The sequence below is a fragment of the Xylocopa sonorina genome, chromosome 2 (genome assembly GCF_050948175.1).
Source record: "Xylocopa sonorina isolate GNS202 chromosome 2, iyXylSono1_principal, whole genome shotgun sequence".
NCBI classification, from domain to species: Eukaryota; Metazoa; Arthropoda; class Insecta; order Hymenoptera; family Apidae; genus Xylocopa; species Xylocopa sonorina.
The window spans coordinates 13,205,758-13,233,668 of record NC_135194.1 but is presented as its reverse complement, the minus strand read 5'-3'; the positions used below and the strand labels follow the sequence as shown (position 1 = coordinate 13,233,668).

Genomic DNA, 27,911 nt, shown 5'->3' with positions numbered 1-27,911 from the left:
AGATTCAGCGAATTTCTCTCTCGGAATTTTTCGTTATCTACAGGGTAGGCGCGCATTAAATTCGTGTCTTTGTCGAAGGATATATTTCCTGATCAAACGAAAGGGGGAGGGAAGAACGCGGGGCAGACTATCGGAAACATAATTTACTTACTTCTGTTGATTATTGTTCGCGGTGGGCATAGGGGTCGGCACCCTCGGCGGCGGCACTGGTATCGCTTTTCTTCTTCCTCCACCTGTTTGATGTATGGTCGGTGTAACGCGTCCGGTCGGTGCTATCCGGCCAGCCGTTCGAGGTCTCTCTGTCCGTACTTCCATCTCGTTTCTGGAAAATAAACCAAAAATGCCGCGTTGTCAGACCGCCGGAGATAAAACTTCGCGGGTTCTTCTCTCCGCGCTACCCTCGTTTTTTCTTTTTTCATCTTTTCTCCGTCGACTGATATATCCACGCACACACGCGCGTGTACCTCCCGCTGCTCTCTTTTGCCCCCGCCCCTCCCCCTTTCCCGTCCCTTTGTACGACGAGGTCTGCGCACCGCGAGCGAAAGAAAGGAACGATCCAGAAATTGCGACGACGAAGCGGAGCATGGAGGGAGAGGAGCGAGTCGCGTAAAAGGCAGTCGACAAAAAAAACGAAATTATTACGAGACGCATTAGTAACCGGGACACAAAAGTGCCATTTTCTCTTGTGCGCTCGCAAGGCCAGGCAGACATCACACGGATTGCCGGTGAACTTCGAAAGTCGCGTGCAGAACGCGCGGGAGCGCATAGAGAGGAGAGGCCACCACCACCCTTGGTGCGCGGAGGAGGGACGGAAAAGCCGCGCGGGGTAAAAAACTAAAACCCCTCGTTTCCAGGCCCACTTTGTCCGTCACGCGCATACGCGAGATGACATCCGATATTTAAACGTTTTAATTACTTTCTGAACAGATTTTTCTGCCAACAATCGCGGTGCGGGAAAACGCGCGCCACCCACCGAGGAGCTTTCTTCTCGTTTCCATAGCGCGAGCGTACGCACGCAACAACCGCGTGTCCACTTTCGTAATCGCTGTTTTATTTAACCGTAGCGTTAATTCCCCGCTATTCACGCTACCGTTCCTACGTCTACCACCAGCCCACGGGTCCGTGACAATTCGCCGTGGTACGACGTCGTGTTCAATTATTTTTACAGCCGCGCGCAGGATAAAAACAGTCGTCCGCCTCGAACGGAACGCGAGCAAATCCTCAGGAGGAACGTGTGCCCTCTTAATTAGACGCATTGCCCCCGCTAATTCGTCCCGATAAAAACGATAGAATCTAGTCTGGTGCTCGAGCGTATACCCGAGACGGTCCCGTCTGCCCGTGTTGTTGCGAAACACGCGTCGAACATGGCCGCGTATAGGAAGCGCGCGTACGTGCGCGTAGCATTTGCGTAACGGAATTTCAATTAATGATCCGCGTACGTCAGACTGCCGCGAGCCATTTCAATGAGCGCTTTCAGAGTAGGCTGACTCTGCCACCACCAAAGTGACGCCCGGCGGTCTCCTTCCTCGCTCTTCCAACCACGCTCGTTCTATCCCGCGTTTCCCGTGATTTCCCTAACGCCGATGTAACACGCCGCCACCCTTAATTCGGTTCCCACTTTTCCCTCTCTTTTGCCCTTTTTCATCTGACGCGCGATTGACTGCGTCGTCGGCATCCGCGCCAAGTCGGAAACATCCCCGTCTCGCGCAGTCGCGACGGATATTTTCATTTTTATATAATATTTCCCCCCTGGAGATCCAAGGGTGAATTACAGCTGTTACAACGAGGGGGTGACCGATGTTCCCGTTACGAGGAGGATCGATCAAATTTCTCGCGTTACGTCGGAAGGGTTGCGAGGCCGGAGGAGTCTTCGAGCGAGCGTTCGAGTTTCAATTGAAGAAAGGGATGTTCGAAGGCACTCGCGGATCATCCCGAGCGTGACTGGAAATCGCGTGGAGCTTCAAAAAGATCCTCGAGAGGAGAGAAGACGAGCAAGAAAAAGGGTTAAAGTTGCGCGGTACGCGCTTCCGGTGGCTCTCCCGGTGCAAAAGGTCGTGCATGCGTTCAGGGAAACATAATGTATCGCGGAGAGGGGTTGAAGATGAGTCGGAAAAGGCAACTCCTTCTGGAGGCAAGCGGCGTGACGGATACTTGTACCCCTCTTGTGGGATCCATTCTTTGGAATTCGCCGGTTCGAAGCGAACGTCGTTCCGCAGCCTGGTCGCTCTAGCGGAAGGAGTGCCAGCTTCCGTGGAACTTTCGCGCTGCAAAAGCACACGCGATGCGTATCGTCAAGAAGGTAGGTGGATGTATTTTCTCCCAACAATTACTACAAAAGTTGATCGAAAAAAGGAATTCCATTGACCAACTTATACCGTTCGATCTCGAACTGGCTCAAGAGAAACGCATCTGCGGCGCTGAATCTTAATACAACCACAGCCGTCTGTTTTTTGTACCTGAATTTATGGACGAGCAGAGTCTAGCATCTTTATTAATGAAGTTCGAAGGAACGCGAGATAAATCTCATTGTTCGAATTAGTTTGACAGGCGTAATAAGAAGACAATGGAAGGAAGCTCGCTTCCTTATTGTCCGCCAACAGGATATTCAATTCACCGTCGATTTAATTTCTTCGACGCGCGCCACGGCACCGACGGGGACTCTAACGTTTCATCGATCGCCGTCCGCCCCTCGCGCGCCTGGGATCGTGTTCAAGAAGGCACGACGAATATAATTCAATTGGCACGCGCATAAATCACGACGGAGAGGAAGACGCAAACAGGTGTGTCCGTTCACTGCGAGGCCCTTCGGCTTCCCCGCGTGTCACCCCGTTGGAACAATCGGAATATCGGCTCTTGACGGCGGCAATTCAACTGTCACGTCAATCGAATCGAGCGATGCTTCGCCGCCCGATACGTCCGTCGCGCATCGATGAACTGCACCGCACACGTACAATCAGCTCATTAAGCTTGAATCCGAATCAATTATGCGGGCCAATCAATACGGATTCCTTTCGAAACGTCTTCGAAGTACCTCCACCGCGACAATACGTGGGGTTGTAACGCGCATCTCGAACCAAGATCGACTAACAATTGTAAATCCACTATGGGTACCATCGTTACATTTCGACACATTTTTATATCACTTTAATCAACGTGAAATTTTTAAATAATTTTCAGCAAGAAGTGTAGTCAGCCAGGAATAGAAGTCTCGAGAGTCCAGGACGACCAATAACATCGAACATCAATAGAAGCCTAGTCTCGGCTCGAAATTATCGTTTTTAATCACCGATCCAGCCCTCTTGTTCTCGTTCCCGATGCATCGCCCTCGTTCGACGCCTCGTTTCACCCGGACGGCTTGTCCCGAGCCGTCGAAAGAGGAGCGTACGAGTGGCAGCAACCCCTCTCGCGTGCGTAACAACGGGCGAACGTTTCGGCGTAAACGGGAACAGGATACACCGCGAAAGAAGCCTCGCAGCGATCCGCGCCGCGTTGTCTCCACGGTCTCTCCCCCACTTGCACCCGTTCCAACCCTGTTGGGTGAGGTGGGTGGTATCGGGGTAGGACACAATCGAAGCAAGAAAAGGACACGGTTCCCGCAATCTCTCGAGCGTAGTGCAACATTGTTGTCACGGATGCTTTGCTTTCTCGACAAAGAATAGACGGAGGAGCAGGATGCTGTCGGGTACGATCATTATTTCTCGGCCCGTGTAGCGTTGCGAGACGGGGACGCTCGGGAAGACAATGCACGGTGTAGGCAAGTTGGTTAAAATATGCAGCCCCCGGCGTGCGTGGATTCGCGCGTTCCGCGCGTGTGCCTACGTGTGTACATCAGCGAACGAACGAACGAACGGACGAACGAACGCTCGAGCATGGTCTAGAACGAAGGGGGTGTCGCAGGGAAGGGGTGCGAGAGAGGCCGCGGTGGCTCGTGTGTATTCGCAAATAGCGCGCGTACACGGCGACGTGTACACAGGTGAAAAGAGAAAAATCCTGTCGCTGGTCGACGCGGCGAGACGAGGGCTCGATACCGTGGCGAGGGAGAGAAGGTCAGGGAGGGAAAAGAAGAAAGGGGTGGAAGGACGAAAACAAACTCCTGCCGCGGCGGAGCCGCGCACAATGAAGGCATCTGCTTAGCAAATTGCGAAAAATAATCACGTTTATCCAGGATTCGTGTTCCCGCGCGAACAGAGCCATCTCGAAAGCTGTCGTGTCCCGCGTATAACACAATAACACCTACTCGAGGGCCGACAAATACGTTTAAAGAGCGAGAGAGGAAGACGGAGGAAGGATAGGGGAGAAAGGGGGAAGGGGACGGCCAAGCAGTCGTCGGGTATAGGGATATAAAGGAAAATACACTTGTGCTGACACCGACCCGGGGAAGGAGAGAAAAATGAAGCGACGTATTTCTACTACCGGTGTATAAGTATATATACGCTACGTGTATTCTAAAAACAATGCATCGCGCGAAGGTACGAAAGTTCGTGCTCGTGCATCCAGTGGGGTTCGCGATGCCAGGGCGCGCCCTCCTCCTCCCTTAGACGACGACGCCCAGGATCTCTCTCTTTCTCGCCTGGCCCTTCGCGCGTTCGCGAGACGATGAATGTACCGCGCGCCTCCAACCCCGTCCGACGATATCGCATTTTCTACCCAACTTCGCGACACGATCGTTCCTGAATCCATTTTCGCGGCAGTAATTATTTTTACGCTATATTAAGCCGGCGAGAAAGTTGCGCGTTATTGAAATTATGGAAATCGTGCAGCTTGCATTCATCGTTTCACGCTTCCGTTCACGCAGCCCCCGCGTGGACAGAGGAAAACCGTTTCGGGACGAATTCACCGGTGCGCGCGTAATAATTTGTCTTTGTAATCCCCCGCGATTATTCGAATCCTTTAAATCTATCGGGAGCCGTACGCGTCCAATTTTTTTCGCCACCGTCTCGGTGCATTTCAAAATTCACCGGTTAATATTATCTTCCCCGGGTATATCAGTGACAATAAAATTTATTTTCGTTCGCCTGGAGTCGATAAATCGATCGGCCGAATCGGAAAGGAATAACCCCATTTGTTCCAATTCCATTTACTGGAACGAAATTTCAGCGCTTGGCCAATTAATTCCACTCCTGCCGAACTACTGCTGAGGATCATTTCAGGGCGAAAAATCGTAGGCAGCCGAGAAGAATCAGCAAATTTCTGTTGTACGAATCGACCCAGCTACACTGTGCTTACCGTGCAAAATATAAAACCGAAGAATTCAGCCAACTCAAAAGTACAGGAATATTTTCGACATTTTCCGAACGTTATTCCCTTCCCATTCGATTGATCCGTTATACGGAACAGTAACGACGCAATCTGCGTCACGTATCAACCTATTCGTGCCATACGTTACAGCTGCGAAACGATGGCTGGCACTGCACGAGGGTTAGAAACATATCTGCCTGGAAAAAAAATATTTCCTTGTCCGCGAACCCGTTACGAGGCCAGCCGAAAATTTATCGACGACATTTCGCGGCACCATAACGCGTACGATCCGTCGATTCCTATTAATCATCGAAGCAACGGCGAAGGACGGCACCGAAACCACCCCCGCGGTACGCATACGGGGAGTTTCTCATCTCGCGACGATGGTCACCACGTGTGACCTGTCCCGTATATTCTCATGGCAATCCCATGTCGAAAATAACACGTGCTTGCACACCGAATGATCCTCTCTCCCTCTCTCTCTTTCTCTCTCTCTATCTGCGTGTTCTTCGCACGATCGCGTTCTTACGCATGGCGGCACTCAATCGCAGCGAATGCTGACAGAAATGGTACCGAATGGATTGCGCGTCGACGGCCGGATAACAGCGAGGACGCAATGCGCTGCTAAATTGTAGACGTGCGATTTACGGATTGATAGAATTCGAGGAATATGTTCAGGTTGATTATTAAGGTCTCGCATTTTTCTTTCAACGAGGCTGACAGTCGTCCGCGTTTACCGCGCGTCACATGTGATTGAAATTGGAAATTTCTTAGAGAGTGGTCCGTGGAAAGCGTAGAATCCGTTCGTTCGACTTAATAGCTCGACGTTGCAGTTTAGGGTGAAAAGGCAAAAGAAATTGCACGAGCGAGAGCGCAGCGCGCTGCTGAAATAACACGTCCCATCGTTTCCAACGTTTATACAATATCGCGGCCAAGTAATGCATGAATTTACGCAAACATCAAACGATGGATATCAATCAAAACGTTATTTCCCCGAACGGTGAAATGCGTATCAATCATGTAAATTAAGAGAACTCCCCTCAGAATAGTTTGATCGATATTTTGGAAATGGAACAAACAAGCCGCGACAATATTTGCACGGCTATGTGATTTAGCCGATGTTTGTTTAGACGTATAAACGATCTATGTATCACTTTCATGGGGACGGGGAAAGGCAGACGGGAACTTGATAAATCCGGGACAAATTAGTTTATCTTTGAGCTGGTGTTTAGTAGACGCTAAAAAAGGAGCCGGCCCACCCAGACGCGGAAAGTCGCGCTAAAAATACGGCTCGTTCCTCATCGCGACACCACCCTTCCTTGCCAGGCCGTTCTTTTCAAATCGCGCTATTCTTCGAAATACTAAGCTCGTTCGTGCGAATGTTAACAAATTTTCAAGAACAAAAGAACCGCTGAATTCGAATGAGACCGCGATGTTCTGCCATTCGAATTGTGAATTTCGAGAGGCGAAATGTTAAAAATGCTGCTATCGGTAGAATTAAACAGCTCTGCTAAGCGCTTAATCGTTTTAATCAACATTTCACGCAAACATGACGTTATGAATTAACGCAACCAAAGGAAGACAGTGAAATTGCGGGTAATAATAAAGTTACACGTTGCGGATATATCTGGCTGCATCTACTGCAGAGGTATAACAAATTAAAAGTTGTTGTCGCGTACCAAGTCCATTATCATCCATTGTCAACCATTCGAGTCGCATGGTTTATCGCGTGTTTGTTGAACGAAACAAAAGGAAATATATTTTCGACAACACACGAGAGTGCTAACACACCGTTCGGCGACATATCATGGTTCGTATCAAATTTGCGTAGCGGACAAAAAAAGAGGGAGAGAGAGAGAGCGAGAGAGAAGGACCGGTTCGACAAGCCGGCCGTTTTCAACGAATATTTTTTTCACAACGGGCAACAATACCATTTTCGATTAATTTTCGATAAAGTTACCGCGGCCAATGCTAGCGAAACGATGAATTCCAAAACCGGTCGCCGGTGAATTTTTTACCGAGCACGCAGCCTGGTGCACGCAGCAGCAACCCCCGACGAAGCGAGGAGGGGTAGGATCTCTCCCTGTTTACCCTACGATAACGCGCGGCTCGTATCGACGAAAAAGTCCACGCACTGACGGCGGAAAAAAACAAAGCAAAGGAGCAATTTACCGGCAACAGGGCGAAATTTGCCCCCGCGCGCGTCCGTTACTCGGGCAAATTTTTTCCGGAGGATTTTCTTTTTGTTGCCGGCCACTCGACCGCAGACTGTGCGCGTTAAACTATGGTAGTTCGAAACGCTGGTACCGTAGGAACGCGGTTGCGCTGTTAAAACCGGTGGGCAGAGGCTAGATTCCGGAGCGTAGTCGAATAAACATTTTAATAAACGCCCAACCGGCCACGGCGCGTGCACGGCTACGGGATGAAATTAAAAAAAAAAAAAAAGAAAAACAAGGAAAAAAATGGATAGGAAAGAAAATTCCTCCGCTGAAATTGCAGCGACTATCTCGATATCGCTAGCCCGGCGTGCACGCAGGTGGGATTTCCATCTTTTTATTCGTATCGGTACGGAGGTAGCCGCGATTAATTCGGACTCTCCAGGGCACGCGATATTTTACGCTCGTCCCGAGAAGAGAGTGGACGCGGACGAAAAAAGAAAAAAAAAGAACGAGCTTAAAAGCTCGAGCGCAGGCAATCTCGACTCACCGTCTCCCGCACACGATACCACGCAACGCGTCTCGTCGCAGATGTTCGCACGCCGATACGGTATCCGTTGTTAACGCGTCGAGCGATCGTCCCGCTAGCCATCGATCAGGATTTCGTCCTCCTTTCTATCCTTTTTTCCTCTCCAGCGACGTCTGTTCAAACGCAACATCCGTATGTAGCCTCAGTCGTACTCTAGGAAAGATGTCGACAAGTGTCTAATACGCGATCATGATTGATGTTGTTTGTCGTAGCATTGGGCGGAGGGGCACGTTCGACCGCTCGAGTCACTTAATCCGCGGGGCACAGTATCGAGGATTCTATCTCCCAGAAAAGCAAAGAGACAAAAGGACGGGATCGATCGTTGAACGACGCACGAGGAACGGTGCTCGAGGCACGGAGGTATAGAAGCACGGATAAGTGGGACATATGGCAGGCAAATACGAGTGGAGCAAAAAACAAATAGGTGTCTTCTACTCCCTTAACCCCCGTAGTCGATCTCCGCGCGTACCCCCCTTTAACGAGCTGGCCGCAGTACAGGCGACAATGCCGGGGTTAATGAAAGACGTAGGTGCTAGTTATGGATGCCATAACTCAGCTGATGGGGCGGCCCGTAACCACCGCTGAAATCAGCCCCGCGCTCTCAGTCACGACCCAGCCATCCCTCACCCCTTGGCGCGTCTCTGTACGCGTGTATGACTTCTGACTCACTTCCCGAGCCTGTGGGAGCCTGTGCACGGGGTGCGAAAAATAGAAATCGGGGGTGGCCGGGCACAAAGGCGGGCAGGCATCGCCCTGGTGCACCCGTACGTACGCGAGCGCAGGCGGAATTGCTAATCGCATATAGCGCGTCGCCCGTGGGCATTGACTTAAATAATGAAAAACGGCGCACCGGGGCAACCCGATGGAAATATCGTTCGCGTCCTTTCACGCGTCAATAGTGATTGTTCCGGGCCGCTGTTTCGCGTCGCTCTTCACTCGTTTTCCAATTACTCACGGCAAGATCCAACGTGAGCTCCAAGGAAAGTACCTTGAGAGGACCTGGATCGTTCTGCTCTACAAATTGAGAGACGACAGTGAAACCTGTTAGGTATTTTCCGAGGCTAATGAAGAATCTATTCATACGTGTCATGTAAAAGGAGCACCCTGTTAGATCCTTCCTTCGTTTGACTATACAATTACGGAAATACTGCCACTACCCTCGAGTTGTGCCCTACCTTCGACTCACCCCAAACCACCCTCTATGCCTCTTTTCAACGACGCGTCTTGGGATCGCGCAATTAATATGCATTCATGGAGAATGGGCCAGCCCCCAGCATTTAGGAGTCGCGCAAAATATATACGGTATATGTCGCTAAAGCAGCAGAAGCAGCGGCAACGACGCGCAGCTAGCATCTTAATTTAATTAATTAACGAGATGCCGGAAGTAGCAAGGTTTCTTCTTCAACTTCTTCTTTGTTACATGTATATATACGCGACGCTTTCTCCCGCCGTCCGCGAAGGCTCGCTGCAGTTCTTGCTAATGAAGACCCACGCGTTCTAAAGCTCAAACAATAAACAGTACCACTTAACTCGAAGCGCGCAACAGTCACCAGCCGGTTTTTCCTTCCGCGTCCCCATCTCGCTACGGTTATCCCTTGCGTAGTCTTGCAAGAAGAGTTAACCGTTTCCCGGCTCGCTCGACGCCGAGGCTTCGCGCCTGCCCCGCACTCGGCTAGACTCCTGATTCTAGCCTGAAAAGAGGATACGCGCAACACGCTCGCGCCGCTTTTCCGCTTCGTCTACCTTCTATAATATTCCTTCTTTTTTCATCCTTTCCCTTTTTTTTCACCACCCCGCGATGTCTCCACGGTTAGCCAACGCTATTGCGCGCGTCGCGTTTCACTCCGCGCGCTGCGCCACCCCTTCGCAACCTGTTCCACCCCGCCACAGTCTTCAACCGCGGCCTAGGAATTAACGATGCTCGCTTAACCATCCGCCGTGACTATCGCGGGGCGCGCACCTTCCGGTTTCCCGGGCACGTTCTGTTTAAAAGCTCGACTTAATTAGAAAGCGCGCGTACGAGCGTGTGCGAGCATCTTTTCACGGTATCTCGTTTCACCGGGGCGAGACGCGGGTTCGCGTTCACTCCGTACGAAAATCGCCGGACGGGATTTAAAGTTACGCGGCGCGGGGTGAGTAACGAACCGGTCGCGACACGGGACGCCAATCTCCGGGCGTTTCGCGCTTCTCAAGAGGCTGAACAACGCCCAGACCGAAAAAAGAACAAGAGGACGAAGAAAGACGAGAGAAAGATGCCTTTGAATCCTCTCTCAACAGGTTCCTGCCAGATCGTGGACTTCTTTGTGCTCGAGAATGTCTAATCGCATTTCTGTTAAGCCCCGAGGCACTTGTTTCGCCTTTTGCCGCTCCAATATATCTGTCAGTACCCTGGCGCTGGCTTCCTTATTAATTACTGCAACTTTTTAATGTACTTTCTTCTTGGTATCTTTGCACAGCTTTTTCTTTCGCAGCACTTGACGAAAGTACGCTTGGTGGATGCTTCTTGTTTCTTGTTTACTGCTTTCCGTATCGACACTTCTTGGAATGCATATAAATATGAAGGAATGTTCGACTATAAGGATTAAACATCCAACGGAGAGAAGTTTAACGGTAGTCTTAACCCTAATACCCGAGCCAATCCCATCTTTTATTCCCCTTCTTTTTCACCCGGAACTTGACAAGTTAATCTACCAGACGGAACCGCTAATACACACGTTGGTCAGAAACTGTCAACCGTATCTTAACATCAGAATCACCGATTTTAATGACCACGACGAGTGTATCTGTGTATACCAGCGGTCGAAATTATAGTTGCGTCAGAGTAATAAATTGTTACGCACGATCATATTTTATTGCGTGTTAAATCGCATTGAGTATCGATTGCCGAAGAGTCGTAAAATTTCTTTCAGCCTAGGCGCTGGTCAAAGAGATCGAGATGCCGCGAGGCTTTGCGATGCATTTAATCACGACGTCGCCCATTATCGCGACGCATATACGACTCTATCGTCGTGGACCGTGTGCGAAGCTTGGAATCGCGCACGCTCACGCACGATTCGCGTGCGTACACGGGAATACGGCCCTGCAGTTCGCGTAAATTTAAACGGGACGCGTGTCTCGTCTTGCCAGCGTCAAAGAAACTCCGTTCCCGTAGCCCAGTGGCGTTTATTAAGGTATAAATTGGGGATAATTTAATCGCGACCGTTTCGCGCCAGCCTGGCAATTCGTTCACGCGTTGTCCACGATATATATCTTCCGTCACGAGACGAACAGGAGCGTGTCCTTTGTCGACCGAGTTCCGGTATTTTTAGTGAAGCATTCTTAGGCGACACAGATAATCCAAACCGTTAATAGCATCAAAGATTAACGTCGGGTGAGATTTATACTTGTTTCTGGGTTATCGATCGATCTAATCTCTAAAAGTTTCGAGGTAGACGGTCTAAAAGTAACAGGTGCACGCTATTCCCAGAGGATTCGAGAGACGAAAGGGTGTGCTTTCGAACCGAGCGAGTCACTTCATATTCGATACAATTTAGCGCAATTTATTGCTGTTGACATTTACATATCGACATTTGTTACTGGCGCATTTATACGGCATATTAATATCGTACTTTATATTGTAATCGCTTGCGCCTGATTTTCGCCATGTCATATCGTGTTCACTGAATAAACATTCGCCTCGATGGAATAAAATCCGATTTAAATTTGTTCCCAGATTATCGACCGGTCCCGTTTCCCAAAACGGGTGACTCGAAAGCGGCAGATGCGAGACAGAGCCCCGTAACGGCGAAAGAACACCCCGCTGAAAAATATCCTCGTGCTCGTCGATATTCCGCGACCCGGCTAATATCGTTCGTGAATTAGACACGCTCCAGGAGATCCGGTTGTGCAGTCTGACAGAAATCCGTCCGGCCATCTGGCAGGTATTATTCGATAGATGCCAAGAGCATCCCGTGGCTAATCAAGAGGATCTACTATTTGATTAACCAATAAACGTGGACGGCGGCGATACAGCCGAGGCTACTCGTCGATTCCAGACACCCTCGCCACCGCGGCGATAATTCCTCGCGGACGTGTCCACCGGCTGCTTTGTCGCTCGCCCGTCTGGATGTCACCGGTGAACGCGAAAAGCTCGAAAGATCGGAGCGGCGCGCGAGCTGGGAATCGGCGCGAATACGAGAGAAAAAAAAAAAAAAAAGAAAAATCGTTAACGCGGTTCGAATCGGAAGGGTGGACGAACGAGCGAGAACCAGGGCCGCGGGTTTACGCGTACCTCGTATTGTACCGTGACTACGAATATTATTTCATCGGTTGATCGATAACCGGTCGACGGCTGTTGCGCGGGCAAAGTCGGATACCCGCGAGCGCGCCGCGATTATTTTCCTTCGTTAGATATTAACTCCGAAATAATCCGGGATAAGTGGGAAATATCTCTTCCCGTTCGACCCCCGGCGCTGACTGAAAAGTAATAAAACTGGATTACGCGGCGAATCCACGCGGCGAGTCCCTCCGTGAGCCGAATCTGGTCCCTTCCAGCAAGCGAGAAAATGGGTTTTACGATTAGAACGACCGAGGGGTAAGAACGGCTGACTCGCTGACTGACTGACTGATATCGAAACCTTCCATCGGCTCGTTCTCCGTGTTCCACGTACAGACAGGCCCCGCCGCTCGAACCGGAGTAATAATAAACAGTTTATCTGTCTGTCAAGTCTAAGCGGATTATCTGGCCGATCCCCCCGTACTATGACGCGAGACAACCGATAGGCAAAGACGCCACCATTATCTGCCCTCATCTTCCCTTCTATTCTCGCTGGGTCGCGTTCTACTCGTTTTAGATTTTCGTTCGGTTTCGTTAGTCGAAATTTATTGGACGCATCAGACGCCGTTGAAATCGGAGCGAGAGATACGTGGCCGTGGTTATAATCGAGGAAGTAGGAGGAAGAATGGAAGGGATGGGGTGAGAGAGCGCGCGTGGATCGGTTCGGTTGGAAATTCGCGATTAAAATCCCAACGGTGGCATTACCGGATGAAAACGAGAGGGTGCCGCGGATGGACTCATGTGTTCGAACGTTCGGTCGGCGTTTAAACCTCGATCTGCATTTAAATTGGCCTCGGTGCCGATTCGCGCGCCTCTATACCGCCCCGGTGTGTTTTCCTACGCTCCGCGAGTTTCGACGGTTTTGTTGTCGTTTCCAACCCCTTCCGTTTAGCTTGGCCGCCCTAAGCCCTCCATTACCTTCGATTCCCTGCCCGTTTCCTTGGGCTTAATTAATTATTCATTTATTCGCGGCCTCACTTTTAACCAACCGGCGGCGGGAGAGAAGGAAAGTCGACTGGCGGTACTGTTCAATTAATTATACTTTAACGAGAACGGGCCGTGGCGCGGGCCGAGTTACCACCGGGCACTAAAAGAGCAAGTGCCGCGGAAACATAATTTCCACGTGGAAATCAACCGTGCGAATCTTTCGTAAATTAACGACAAAGGGGCTAATAAAACGAATTGGCGGTGCTTGGCTTAATGAACGAACAAAACTGCATAATTAATTGACCCCGGCCGAAAATAGAGGCGAGCGTGCGCGTATAATGAAGAGAATTTGGTATTCCAGTTCCGGTGCCAGGAAAATCGAATTCGTGGCCGACCAGCTAACCGTTACCGTCGAATACTTCCACCCTCGTTTCACATCGGCTACTCTCTCGGTACAGTGCGGATAAAGTCCCGTGTAATTGTCGTGCATTCAAGTGGCTCGTTCAGCGCTAGAGAACGCTCGTCCCGGCGACTGCACGGGTAGAAGAATTAATAAACACGAAGCGTCGTCCGCGGAACGAGCTTTGACATCGTCTATCCTGGCCTATATCCATTTCCTCGGGGCTCTCTTCAACGCGAATGAAATTCATCGCTGCGAAAACGTACCTCGCTCGCCGTTCAAATGGAACGCTGAAAAGGTTCAACTTCAGACGCGGAGTAACTAAACGAGATAGTCCCCTTTTCAAGTCGAACATCCGGATAAATTGCTCGACATTTTTACCCCCCAAAGCGTCTTCGTTAACCCAGTTGCGAACGCGCGACTTGCTCGAATAAAATGTACAAGTTTCGCGAGGAGCGGAATGGTAGCGGATGCGAGACTGCGGGCGAAACTAAGAACGCGGGACGGGTACGGAGAACGCCATTGACTGTTGAACCCACCTAGGCGGGGATTGATTATCGCGAGCCAAGAACCACTATTATTGCTCCCGTCTGGCAAGAAAGCATTCGCCCGGACATCGAGTGATGAACGGGGGCTGAAAAGCATAAAGAGCGGCCCGAACAAGATGACGAGGACTTAAGTCGAGCGACGGCGACCCCGACGAAGTAGAGATGGGGTCTGGCGATTACAGAGATCAAAGCAAGCAATCACTAGACAACGAGAGGAGACCGGTGAAACGAGGATAGAACTGTGTGGCGGCGGTCGGAATTTGTGACATCGCCTCCCACGGCTTGCCCCAGCTACCCCTATCTCTTCGCGTCTCTGTGTGCTTACACCTGCGTATGTCGGCTCTCCTCGAGCTGGTCACTAAACATTATCCTCATCCAGCAACACCAGCGGAGACTCGTAATCAGAACAAACCGCTTCCGCACCGTTGTCAGACCGTCGGTGTCGTCGTTGCTCGTACGTGGCTCGCGCACAGACTCCCTTCGACGCAATTCAAGTGCACCCTTGAGACGCTACGTAACTACACCGAGAGTTCTTCCGCAACCGTTTCCTTTTTTTTTTTTCCCTCTCCCTTCCATTCCTTTAGCGCGTTCTCGTCTTCCCTCTGTGCTCCACATGCACCGCGCAACGTTTTTCCTGCACTGCTGTGTGAAAAACTGAGATCTGCTTCTGGCAGAGGGTGCATTTGGACACAGGCTTTACAGGTACGCTATGAACGGTTTGCTGGAAATTAGCAAAGGTCTAGTCACTTCTGAAGTGGAGTCTCCGCAGTGGATGCGTCCGGTCAAGGGTCAGAAAAACGCGCTACGCGCTCGATACGCGATTTATGCGCGGTGGAATTCGAAAATTCTTCCGTGTCTGACCGAGGAAGCGGGGGAACGAATACGATGCTGCTTAAAGTTTAATGTTCTTCCGCTCAATCCGAGTACTTTCGGATGGAATCTCGTTTGGAAAGGCCGCGGCAGTATTTAGCAAAAAGAGCCGGGGTAACGAGGTAAAATCGTGAAAGAGAACGCGGAACGAGCGAGCCGGCAGGGAAGTGTATTACGTTTAACTTTCACGACGTTTTAATTGGCCAAAAGTACGAGGCAGAGAACGTTACTTGTCGAACGGGCCAGGTAAAGGAGGGCGCCGCGTCGTCTCTCGTCGTGACCGTGAGAGTTCAGGTATCTCGCGAGCCCCGGCGTCCTGATCAAAGCCGAAGAAATAAGCGTCTCCTCGGATTTTCTTCGGGGAAATATTCACAAAGAAGGAACGAACCTAACGAAGTACGAGCGGTGGAAAAGACGCGGAGGGACTAAAGAGAAGGAGAGAAAGGGGTACGGGAGTGAATAACGAGAAAATGAGAGGGGAAGGAAATATGTGCTGCCGTTGGTGGGCGGAAAAGCTTGAAAGGTAACGAATACAAACAGCGAAAGATAAATTTCAAGAACGCCGCTTCTTTAAGACCCTTATCCCACGGATTCGAGCGCTGCCCGCGCTCTCTCGTTTCCGAGTCGTTATCTGTCCATCTTTATCTAGCCCGTAAAATCCAACTTTTTAATATTAAATTCCATGGTTCTATCTCACACTCGCGCTGATTTCCCCAGACGTCATTTGCCCTTAGAGGAAAACGCGGTTCCGTTGGCGGCGTTGAAAAAAAGGATTGGTACGTGTGGGGATTTAAAAACGAAAAAAAAAAAAAAGATAAATAGGGGGAAGAACGGGTGGATACGTCGCGGAGCGATCCTCCACTTTGCCGGCTGAATAAATCAGCCGGATGCGTGTATGCACGCCGCCGCCGTTTCCAGCACGAGAAAGTAAGACCTTCGTCAACTTTCGAATCACCCCTGTCTTCCATTATATCCCCGTCTCCCGTGTACCTACCCGCGTAGGGAATCAAACTTATCACGGGCCTCTCGTCTATATTTATAGCGGAATATTTCTCTCTGTCGCGGCGGGGGAGAATCGCGAGGGATAACCAGGGGCCCAACAAAGGGAAATACCGAATTAGTAAGACAGCCGTAGCTGCTTGACGGTCGCCGCGCGTCGGCTATGCGAGAACCCGTATTTCAAAAGTAAAATCCTTCCCGTTGTCAAGTGCTCGGGGCCACCGTCTACAGAAATTACGCCGTTTGACGGAGGCACGTATAACATTCCCGCGTGTACGCGGCATCCTGACGCGCGCTTTATCTGCCTGTGTACACCCGCAGCAGCAAGCCCTGTCTAGCTTAAACGCACATGTACCTTACATAGCATAGGTTTATAAACGCACGAAACACGACGCGGCATTAACTCATGCCTCGTTAAATCGTGCCGCTAACGCGCTCCGCGGAAATGATGGTGGCACAGTGGAGAACGCCAAGGAAACACGTGGCGCGGCGTCAAGGGCCCTGGAATTGATCCGCGGACGGTGCGTCGATTTTAAGGAGGATAAAATCGAGTCGATCGACTCGTTCCCCGTGAATCATGCGTGTATAAACAGTCGTCAGTGCGATAAATGTCCGCGTGAACGCACCACTCCCCTCACGATCGCGAGCGTATCTCGCGTATCCGCGAAATTACGTTCGTTGGTCCACATTGAAACCGGAGAACGAATCGTAGAGAGATGCTGCGAGCGATTAGCGGTAAATTCCGCTGAACGTGTTGGGACACACATTATCGTTAGCAGCACCTATCGAGCAACCCCGTCTTTCTCATCCTTCGAGACGTAAAAACGACGAGAGTCAACCTCGGCGACATCCTCGGCGATTGCGCCACGTCGTTCGAATGGCTATCGCGCTAGCTGCAAAGTGGTCTTTATTGCCACTAAAATGCCGCGATATTCTCGCATTCTCGATGGCCTTATGGCCCAATAAATTCCTCAGTATCAGTTATCGGAACGTCCTGCCATCGCTATCGTCCCCGGATGTCCGACTGTTCGGAATTTACGAGCCCGGCTGACTGGCGTGTGCGTCGCGACGGTTCCGTCGCGGGAAATTCGAAATTCACTTAGCCGCTAAACGAATGACCGCGCGCGACTGGCGAGCGTGGCAATAAAATAAGGAACAGGGCGCGACGGGGTGGCACCGATTGGAAGTTTGATGGCTAGCGCGCGGAAAGCGAAGGGGTGGCGACGTCGACGAGGATCGACGGGTACGATCCCCGATGATCGTGATCACCCGACAAAGCGGCGTCCCTCCCCGTGGGAGTTCCTTGCTCGTTCCGCCATGCGAACGAATATGAAATATTGATGACTGCCGTACCGTCACCCCGTTCATTTGCCCGCGATGACGACTTCGACGTATCGTCGCATAAATATGCACACAGAGCTACCCGTTGCGATCGTATTCCCGGCGCGCGACGATCGTCGAACTCGCGCCCGCGCGATAACGCCCGGCCGTGCGCACACGTTCCATGTGTCCGACCGTGGGACGTGATCGAATTTCGAATTCATCGAAATGTTTTGGATACGCGGATAGAATGATTCGCGAGCGATGAATGGAAAAAACAAATTGGATCGGCCCTGGGTGACTGGAGCGCGTCGATTGGCCGTATCGCGGCGATCGCTACAACGATTCGCGATCGAGCTAACGACGCGCCATTATTACCGCAGTTCTGTTCCATCGCCATGCTCGAATTCGACTGCGGTCTTACCGAAAGTCGACTACTCCCTGGACCGTAGTTGAAAATGATGTTCGCGCGATACGTAGGAGAGACGAGCGAGGACTCGAACAATTTCAATTGAAATTATTCCTTTATTCTCTTCTTTGGAACTGCTAGTCGCTGTGCTGGACACGGATCGCGAGAAGAAATCGATGCGATATAGACACGTTAATGGATACAACGGTTAGACTGATTGGGGTTCGTAAACAATATTTAGTTTCAATGGATCGATGGAAATTCAAAGGAATGGAGACGAAGCGAACGCTTGAAATTCCTCGGCTAAAATGAAAGGAATTTCTCAAGGAATCGCGAGGAGAGCGTACGCGTTCGCGCCTCTGTTCCGATTATTTCGATCCAATTCACAAAGTATTTCCGGCCACTCCGGTGCGGAACGGGTCGGCACTGATTTTCTCTCGATCGCGGAGCGACTCGTTAACGCGTCCGTCAAGGAGGGAAAGTGAAAAATAACGACCCCGTCGTCAACGACCGCGACGACCACGGCGACGACGACGAGGACGTGGAGAACGGCACTAATTGAGTGAGACGGAAACGGTTGAAAAACTTCACGGCGGAGGTGTCGCGGTGGTGAATCGTTAAGCTGTATTTAAGTCGCCGTCTCGACGGTGTTGCGTCCCTTTGGCTAATTGTTATTCGTGAAACATCCGCGACGCTGTCTGCTCGGTTGATCGGCCCGCGAATAATAATACCCCGCGGTGGTTTATTTCCCTGCACATTTCTCTGCGTCGCAGACACACGCACGCCGCCAGAGAGATGTATGAATGAAACTTTCCGCGGTCCGCATTAACGAAGGGAGATCGCGTAGCTACGTTCCGCTTGCATTTAAACAGAGAGAATTCGTTAATGGAATTGCATCTTCGTCGATGTCTCCTACGTAACGCCTTTCAAATCGATCTATCTCTTTTGCCACGATCGAGATGCATCAAAACCTCCTCTTCAAGCTCGTGACATTTTTGTTTCATCGAGGAGTTCAGCAGAACGTTCCTCGGTTCCGTTGAATTTACCCAGCGATAATACGCGGTCGGTTTTTGCATAATAAAACTGGCTGAACGGAGGGGCCATTGTATCGGGGCTACGGCCAAAACTTTCCGGATTAGGCGCAAGAAGATGGTACAGAGAGAATAGGAAGCCTGTCAGAGAGCGCGGAAGTTTGCCGTGGTGAAAAGACAAAATGCAGCCATTGGGATAGTCACGTCTGGTCCGGTTCCTTGCCTGTGTACACCGACGACTACTTACTACCGAGGAATTATGATTGTACGGCTGCGTCCATTTCTCGGATGCACTTTCATCTCTAATCTCCACCAGGTCCTTTACCGTTTCTTCGCCCCGCTCCCTGTCTGCGCGATCCCGACGTTTTCACAACTATCGTTTTCCAGTGAGAGCTACCTCAAACTTCTCTCGATGGACACGATATTCGCAGCGTTGTTTTCATTTTCGATCATCGGACAGACCAACAAGTATACGAGCACGAATCCGCGTCGATACTCGTTCGTAGCCATTTAGAATATGAGCCGTTCCACCCCTCGCGAAACGGACCATCCCTGTGCCCGTCACGGTTCATCTAACAACCACGGTGCGAGTCTTGCAGACAGTTTGAGAAACGCTGATCCACTGGTCTCTGTCAGGAGTGGTGCTTCAGATCCTCGATCCGCTTAGGGTGCTGATATATCGGCTCTCGATTACATCACGCGCATGTCCACCCACGTGCACACACGGCTCGGAAGTGGCGGGCATATAATCAGCGTGCACAAAGCCATTAGAGAATCGAGTTGTATGTATCGAAGCGGGAGAATGAAAGAGTCGCCCCCGTAGGTGCAAGCGACGCGGTGGCATCGAGAGTGCAAGGACTCGCTCCGTGGCGCCATATGGCTGCTGGGTTCCTTTATCCGCGGGAACCTATAGGGCAAGGGCGCAAGTACCTGCGTATCCACCGTATTGCCCCTTTATGGGCCTCCTTCGTGGGGGCACCGACACGCGTACGCACACAGACAACCGTGAATCCGTTCCCTAACAGCCGCGGAGCCACCGTGAATGCATGGATTAGCCATTGTTAAGCGCGCGCACGCCTGTCGAACCGATCCTCGCATACCTACGCACGTGCCTAATTAGGGAGGAAGTGATCTGCTCGTCACGTCGCCGATCGTAGACTGGTTTACACACTGCACGCTCCATTATTTTCCTCGTTGTTGAGTCGCGTGCACGTCGATACGAGGTGTACGCCCTATGAGAAACTCCAGGCGCCGTGAAAATGAACGGATACGCTCCACGCAGAGGGTAATCTCGATTTTCCTGTCACGCGATCTGATCGACGCTCAGACGTTTTAATGCAACTTGCATTTCTCTCCTCGCCAAAGGAACGCGTTCAACGACTTCACGGTCTACCTCTCTGGCTATACGGAAACACGAAGGATGGACGGCTATAAAAGGATGTCCCGAATCTTTCTTTTTCTCCTTGAATTTTCATCAACAAACGCCGAAAGACTGATTGGGTTGGATGATTAAAGCTTTTGCGGCCTCCGGCTAGCCGTCAACAGCTGGCCTGTGCAAACACCTCGACGGGGGGATAGTTTTCGTCCCTTTATGCTCGCCCCAAGGGGTGTCGTGCCTCTCCTCTGTGCACTCGCGACACGTTGCGTTACAAGATCCATAACATAAGGGCGGCCAGGACCTGGCTCCTAACCAGTCATCGATTTACGATTAAGAAAATATATAGCCGATCGATGTGCATTCGTTTACGAACTTTTATTCTGGACCCAGGACCCGGCAGCCTGCAGCTACATCTGTACGAGATTAATTCTGACGTGGGCAAGTTTATGTCCCTACGCGGACGCCACGAGGATGCAATTCGAATTGAATTAAAACGCGTTCGCGTGCCTTGCTCGCATTTTCGTTCGCGTTTCACGAAGGAATGAGAAGGGGTCGTGTAACGTTTTGCTTTCAATCGAGTTACCAGTCTATCACTATAGACACGCAGACCAATCTATTTAAATCGAACCCATACGAAACTTCGTATTCATAGGATAAATAAGTGACGCTCTGACACCCTCGCGAAATTTTTCATTTGCTCGCAAAAAAAAAAAAAAAAAAAACAGTCTACGGTGGTAGACGCCACTGCCAATTGTCTTGCGCGAACGACAGTTATAAAGAGCCACGACAACAATCTGACGCGGCTAGGGCGACGACGGGATGAAATAAACGCGGGAACGCGAGCTATTGTCTCTCGATTAAATCGCGGAACGAGGAAGGAGGGCGGGATCCACGGTGCGCCGCGGCGAGACGCAGAAATTTTTTAATTTCCTCTTAGGATCGACCGGGTTGGGCTTGAAATAAGTAAGGCCAGGCGATCCCGCCAGGGATGGAACTTTTTATTATTCAACACCCATTACCACCACTCACCGGTTTTTCCTGTTACCTCCACCCGTGTTCTCTCGCTGGTCCTCTTTTCACCTTCTTCCCTCCCTCCCGACGGGGGAGCTCCGAAAAACGGAAGAGTGGAGTCCCAAATATAGAGAGAACGGGAGAAAGAGAGAACGGAGAGCTAACGAAAACAATAAAGGCCTATTTTTTCCGGGCCGACGAGCCACCCCCCTCGTGGCTGGTCGTCCCGTTGCGGATACCGCATCTCCTCGGGGTTAAATATTTTCAGCCTTCGTTTTTCTCTTGGATCTTCCGTCTCTGGCGAGATGCGCTTCTCCGGAATACTTTAGAAAACTTTATCTGACGGGTATCTCGAGTCGACAAAAGAAATTACTTTCTTATCGTTGAATATTTGAAAACGCTCGAATACTTTCAAACTATCTCTTTTCTCCGCGATGCTATTAAAAACATTGGAAAGAATCGTTAATTAACGAGATCATCTGTTCGACGTCGAAGAAATTTCTCCACGAGAGAAAACATCGTCTTGTCGAGTTAAATCTGCGAGTAACCGGTGTTCCTAATTTACTTTCATGCCCGAGAAAATAAAGGATCCTGCGAATTAACGAGGAGGGAGAGGCGATAAATGTTCTGACTACCGATTTAACCCTGGTGGTATTGAATCGTATTCGTTGGATCGGGAATCCGGGCTTTCTTTCTCGTCTTGTTCTATTTTTCCTCGCCCGACCTTCTCCCTTTCCGCCTTCTCGCGGCGCGTTCCTGCGAGTATCGGGGGGATGAAACGACCGGAGGTGGAACTTGCGGGTGAAAATCAAGAGCAAGGAGACCACCACGAGTGGCGATACCTTTATTCGGAGCCAGTGGCGCAAGAATGCAATCACCTTGTCTAATGGAGCCTCCGGGTCAAGAACAGCGGTTCGTAGTTCGACGATCGACCGTCGCGCGTTCCACGTGCGGCTTTTAAATGTTAATTGAGAGCGCAGAGGGAAACGAGGAGCGAGTGGGGAAACAGACGGGACGTAATGAAAAAAAAAAGTAGAAAAAGAAAAACAATAAAAAGAAGAGCTCACCGAAACCGATTAAGCAGGAAACGAATGGGGGACTTCAAACGTTCGCGGAATGAAATTCATGAAAATGCAACAAAGTGCTTTTGAAGGAACCGAAAAAACGACAACCGACCGATGCTTCACGTTTCAAAGCAACGCGCAGTCGATTCGAGGGTACAAAAGCAATAATCGTCCGACTAATTGCATTGTGCCGGTCGTACGTAAGCTAACAACAGCCGGCGTTCGTTAACAACAGGAGAGGAAACAGAACAGAATAAGAAGAGGTGGGGAGGGGTGGAAGTGAAAAGAATGAAAATAGCTATTAAGGTTTTGCTCTGATTTCCTTCGTCGTGCGCTCACTCGAAGCATGGTCTTGAAATTTATTAACGACCGTTCATAGCGGCCCGTGAATAGTTTAAAGCGACTTGGATAGGGTTAAAGTATTTTCAGAAACGCCTGCTACCAACTTCCTTAAGAACACTCGTTCACCAGCTGCTTATTGCACAGCGAACTCGCGAGGCGAGCTCCTTTCCCTTGACCACGTTTCGGCTACTTGGCTTAATTGGGCACCCGCTTTCTCAGAAGAACCGCGAAAACAATACTCGAACTGCCACGATTCGCGATCGTGGCTGAATTGAAGGCGAGAGGAGAAAGAACGCGCGACAAGAACACCCAGCCGCGTAATCGTTCGAGTTTCCTTGTCGCTACCCGCCGTCCCCAGGGATCGTTCATAAAGACGTCCTCGAGGGGTGGTCTCCCGGAATACATCCGACTAATCGGCTAATAAATAGCCGTCGAATTAGCTGTAATTGGCTTTGGCTGTAAACAGAGCGCGAGCGAGCACGGGTGTAGCCCATTAGCATCCCGCAGGATCCATTAACTCCTCTCCTTCTCGCTTTGCACGCGACGTTACATCGGCTTAAATCCTCTCCAGCAGACTCTCTCTCGCTCTCTTCCTCTTTCCGTGTCTCTATCCTGTGTCTACCCGTCGACGACGACCTTCCTCTTCTTCTCGCCACGTTTCCTCTCTCCCGCTGGTCGCGGGAACAAAGTGTGCAGACGAACTCGTCGAAACGCACGAATTACCATCAGACGAAGGCGGCCACGAATTAACGACGGGGACGGGGATAGAGAGTGCGAGAGGGGAAACAAAAGCGGAAACGAGAGAAGAAGAGTTATCGATTAAGTCCTGGAATCACGGAGGAAACCCTTTGACTCGCGAGCAGCGCGCGCCACCGGAAGGGGTACGATCGTGCAAACGCCAGCTGAGGAAGAGAGAAAGCGACCGACCACGGTTCGTTATAAAGCGAAAACGCGGGCACGAGCGAAACGACGACGCGGAGAATCGAGCGGAGGCACAAAGGGAAAGCAGCGGGCAAAAATGTTAAATGCCACGCGATGCGCTCGCGGAGACGCCCAAGCGCGCCCAAGAGAAACGGGGAGAAGAAAGTAGTATACGTCGAGACAAGCGCGTCACTTGTTGCCTTGCAATCTTGGATCACAACCGCATTGAATTTCCCTCTGAAATTGAATTTAAGTCCCGAACAGCGCGATCTGTAAACCCTCCGTTTCGATTTCCGTGTACAATCAGCTATTTGATTTCGATTAATTGCGATACCAGGCGATGATGAGCAGACATGTCCTCCTACGACTTCGTAATAACCGAACGCGAAATGATCCAGACCCGATCCCATGACTCACCCCTCGTAGAAAAGCTGGGAGATGGAAACTACGAGCGGCGTCTGCTACTGGCGAACGTGACTCGCAGCGTTGACGGTGAACCAGCTCGAATTCGTTACCACGGTCCCAATATATTTCCGTCCCCGGTCCCTGGACGCCCGAACGACCGGTACGAGCGTCAAGGCGCGAACGCGCACACCAGAGACCAGGTTGCAGGCGCGTTTGTCCGCGGTCCATTAAAAACGTGTCGGTTTTATTTGGCCAACCCACCGCGACCAGCTGACACGAGGGGGAAGGCTTGAAAGAGAAACGACCAGGCGTCGCGGTGCGCCCGTCGCGATACCGTTTCGACGCCTATCGTTCACCAGCCAGCCAGATCGAAAATGTCGCCGTCGCGATGGCAAACGTTACGTCTACGGGGAAAAGTTCATCGCGGTTCTTCGTACTGAACAGTCGGGACCAGTCGGTTAAAACTTCCCAGTGTACTTTCGATGCCTGCAGCGTTCAATATCTCCCTTTGCGTTGGAGGGCCACTTACGGCGTATATGGCACTGGCGTCTTCGAAGAAAATTGGATGGATCGGTCTCGAAGCGATTTAATAAATTTAAAAGCTTCGGGGAAGCAATGATGGTTAAAACGAAGTAAATTCACGGCAAATACGGAGCCTCGAGAGGGCCACGAATTGATTCGACGAGCAAACAATTGGAATCGAGGAAAGTTGTTCCATCATTGTCTATGCAAGCCTCGTCGTTAAGAGATCCATAGCCACAGGTGTGTACGTTGGTACACACCGTTTCCTACCTTTTCTTCCTACCTATTCCGCCTAGGCAGACAGGTTTATGGACAACGGAACACTCTGGTGACCAGGTCACAGACAAACTGAATAACCGGCGGTCAATATTTAACTGGCCATTAAACGGATGAGCCATCGAAAGCACACCGAGCGCGGTGTGGAGAGAGAAAAAAAGCAAATCCTCCCTGGGTAGTTTAAACACCGTCGACACTGAAAGGTTCGATTTCTCTTTTAGGAAACCGTGGAAACGTTTCGAGAACATTCAAATGCGCCACGCACGATACATCGCGCAACCGTCGTCTATTTAATCTCGCGGGGAAAAAAGAACGAAATCGTGAAAGCGGTTCTTTCGTAACGCACACATTTTTCTACGCAAACATGATTTTTCTTCGCTTTGTTAACGTTTCACCGTCGATGGCGAGATGGTCAAACTAGACGGCAAAGAGCGAACTATAAATAACGTCACGCCACGGTGCGTTAGCTGAATGTATCAGACACCAGTGGATACATCTTCCACGCATTGTTAAGGTGCTAAGAACCTGTGCACACAACGAGAATTGAAACTGACAGCACACGAATCACTTCGATGAGGCTCGGTTTGACTCGATGACTATTCATCGATTGCTGAACAGTTTTTTCGGTCAAAGGAACAGGAGAAGTTCGGTAGTTCGAGGAACCAGCGACGGTTCCTGAGGCAACGTTGACTTATCCAAATAATTTACTCCGGTGCGTGCACCTCGGCTCGGTTGTACGGAAACACGCGTGATTCCGCGCGTGCCACGCCATGTGCCCGCGCGGTCAAAGCACCTATAAATAAAACCTCGTCCCTTTCGAAATCGTAGGTGGCGAGGTCTGATCCTCCTGCCTGTACACGCGTTTGTTTGGATTTATTCGGGATTTCCTGCACGTGAAACCGGCGCGTCGCGCGAGACAACCGTCCGCCCTAAAGGATTTATTTCCATTCGTGAGTCGCGCGAGCCCCGTTTTCACGCGCTGTCTCCGAACGATTTCACTCTTGTCCTCGTTTTTCTCTCGGTTTTTTATCTAGCCACCTCGCTTTTATCTAGACCAGCGTATCCGAAACATGTGCGCTTCGAGGCTGTTCTTCTAGCCGGTAGGTAAATTTGGTCAAATGACGCGTTCCTTTTGGCATTCCGACTGACTAAGATGAAGCCTCGTCTTTATCGTTTCCTTTATTAAATTTCTAGCTACATTCCCATACTGTTACAGGCGTCGTTATTACGAACCGCCAATCGCCGACGCCACGACGACGCGTTGTATCAATTTACCCGATCCGACCGCGGTATTACGTTATTTTCTCGTGCCATTCGCGTGTAGGAAGGAAATAAAGAAGATCGTATTTCAAAAGGACTGAATTAATGCGGAAACGCGGCCGGAAAGGATTTCCCAGCCGCGCGGCCGTTCAACGTTTATGTTTCGCGGCAGACGTTATGAAACGCGAGAAGAAAATAATGAAATTCCCGGCGCATCGGGATCTTAGTGTCGCGTGAATAATTCAGGAGAATGCTTTTAACTGGACGGGCCTGCGAGGAAGGACAGAAAGGGATTAGATCGTCTGAGACACGTAATGGCGGCCGGTTACCCTTGTCAATAATCGCGAGGAATGCTTTTAGTTTTAAACCCAGCTCGTCCTAAGTCTTTCGCCTGTCCACGTCATCGTTAATGGCCACCACCGGAGGATTCGAGATTTCCAACTTCTATCCACGTCCACGTCGAACGAACATCCTTCCGACTTCCTGTCCCTCGGACACTCCAATTTCCAGCTGGCGTAACTGGTTCCTCCGCAGTTCAGACCGTCGTCAAGCTGCGTTTGCAAAACGAAACTCCGCGTCGAAGCGCCGATCCGTTCGATCAATTTAAGCGAGCCGGATCGCTTTAAATCGATCGTCGCGCCGCTTTAAGGCCGACGGAATCGCTGTCGAAATCACTTAAGCGATCCGCCCATTCTCCTCGAACGACGCTCTAACCCAATTTACGGAAGACCCTAACCCACTTTTACCGCCACTCGAGGGTGTAGATGCGCAATTTGGGGGTAAGAATGCGAGATCCCCAAGGCGCCGTACCGACCAATTTCACCCTGATCCGTTTCTTACCCCAGTTCCGCCCCGCGACGCAGTCTGAGGCGCGTCTAGACGACCTACGTCAACGTCGACGACTGAAAAATTTCGGCAGCCTCGCAGAGACAACAATTCCTAGACGAAAGAGGGAAAACAGACGGCTTGGTGCCTGCAGAAACATCCTCCAGCCAGTAGCCATCGTACAAATCGTTCCAAGGAAAAACCCGAGTAAATCGTGAAAAACAGTCTACGCTGGGGAGGGAGAGAACTACCCTCTTTTCCTTGGCGGTCGTTCTCTTTTCACGGAAAAATCGGTGAACTGTCTTTCCGTAACGAGAACGAAAAGAGAAAAACCCGGCATGCCTGCCGTTCGCCAGACGCCAGAAGAAAGTGCATTTAGAGTGACTGCACGCAAATCATTCCGCGAGCCACAATTCCAACGCGCCGAGTTCGGATTCGAGCCGCGAAAATCTTTCTATCGACGCGCGTACCGGGGGAGCGTGGCTCCCGTATAACGGAGAGCTTTTGCAGTTCTCTTTGGTATTATTCAACGAGTAAAGTTCCGACGGGAACACCTCAAAGGTGTTCCCATTCTCTGCCAAGGAAAATTTGCTCGATATCGGTTTGAGAAAGTAAATCCATCTCAATTAAAAAGAACGGATATCCCATGAATTATTTGTACGAGGTTTCGCGGCGAACCTCGTCTCAATTTGAAAACGATTTCCCTGGACCTTTCTCATTAATTTCCAATAACCTCGCCAAAGGAGGCGAACGTACCGAGAAAAAGATTCGAGAAGTCGCCACGTTTATCTCGAGACACCCTCGTGAACATTTCCATATCTTGCTCGAGATGAATTTATTTAACCTCTCCCCAGACTTCCCAGGGATTGTACGAACCATGGAGCCGCGATTCGTTGGAAATTGAAAATTTTATCTGACAACGTTATTAAGGAGCGAATATTGGACGGGGGATGCTCGTGCATCTGAAAAAAGATTGTCTCCTCTTTCCTTCTGATGCGCACACGTACCTACGTATTACGCTTCCATTGTAGACGTCTCGTTCCCTTTATTTCCCGTCGCTCCAAACAACCAAGAAGGATTCCTCGTCTTCTCGTTGCGATAGGGC

General features: G+C 50.6%; 1 protein-coding gene across 2 annotated transcripts in view; it reads right to left on the bottom strand.

The window, feature by feature from the left end:
* LOC143433053 (uncharacterized) overlaps window positions 1-27,911 on the bottom strand; it is a 272,042-nt gene that overhangs the window by 227,304 nt on the left and 16,827 nt on the right. For both annotated transcript variants that reach the window (XM_076910161.1, XM_076910162.1), the window contains exon 2: window positions 152-322. In XM_076910161.1, the coding sequence (XP_076766276.1) occupies window positions 152-315 (164 nt within the window). In that variant the 5' untranslated portion in view covers window positions 316-322. The remainder of the gene's footprint in view (window positions 1-151; window positions 323-27,911) is intronic.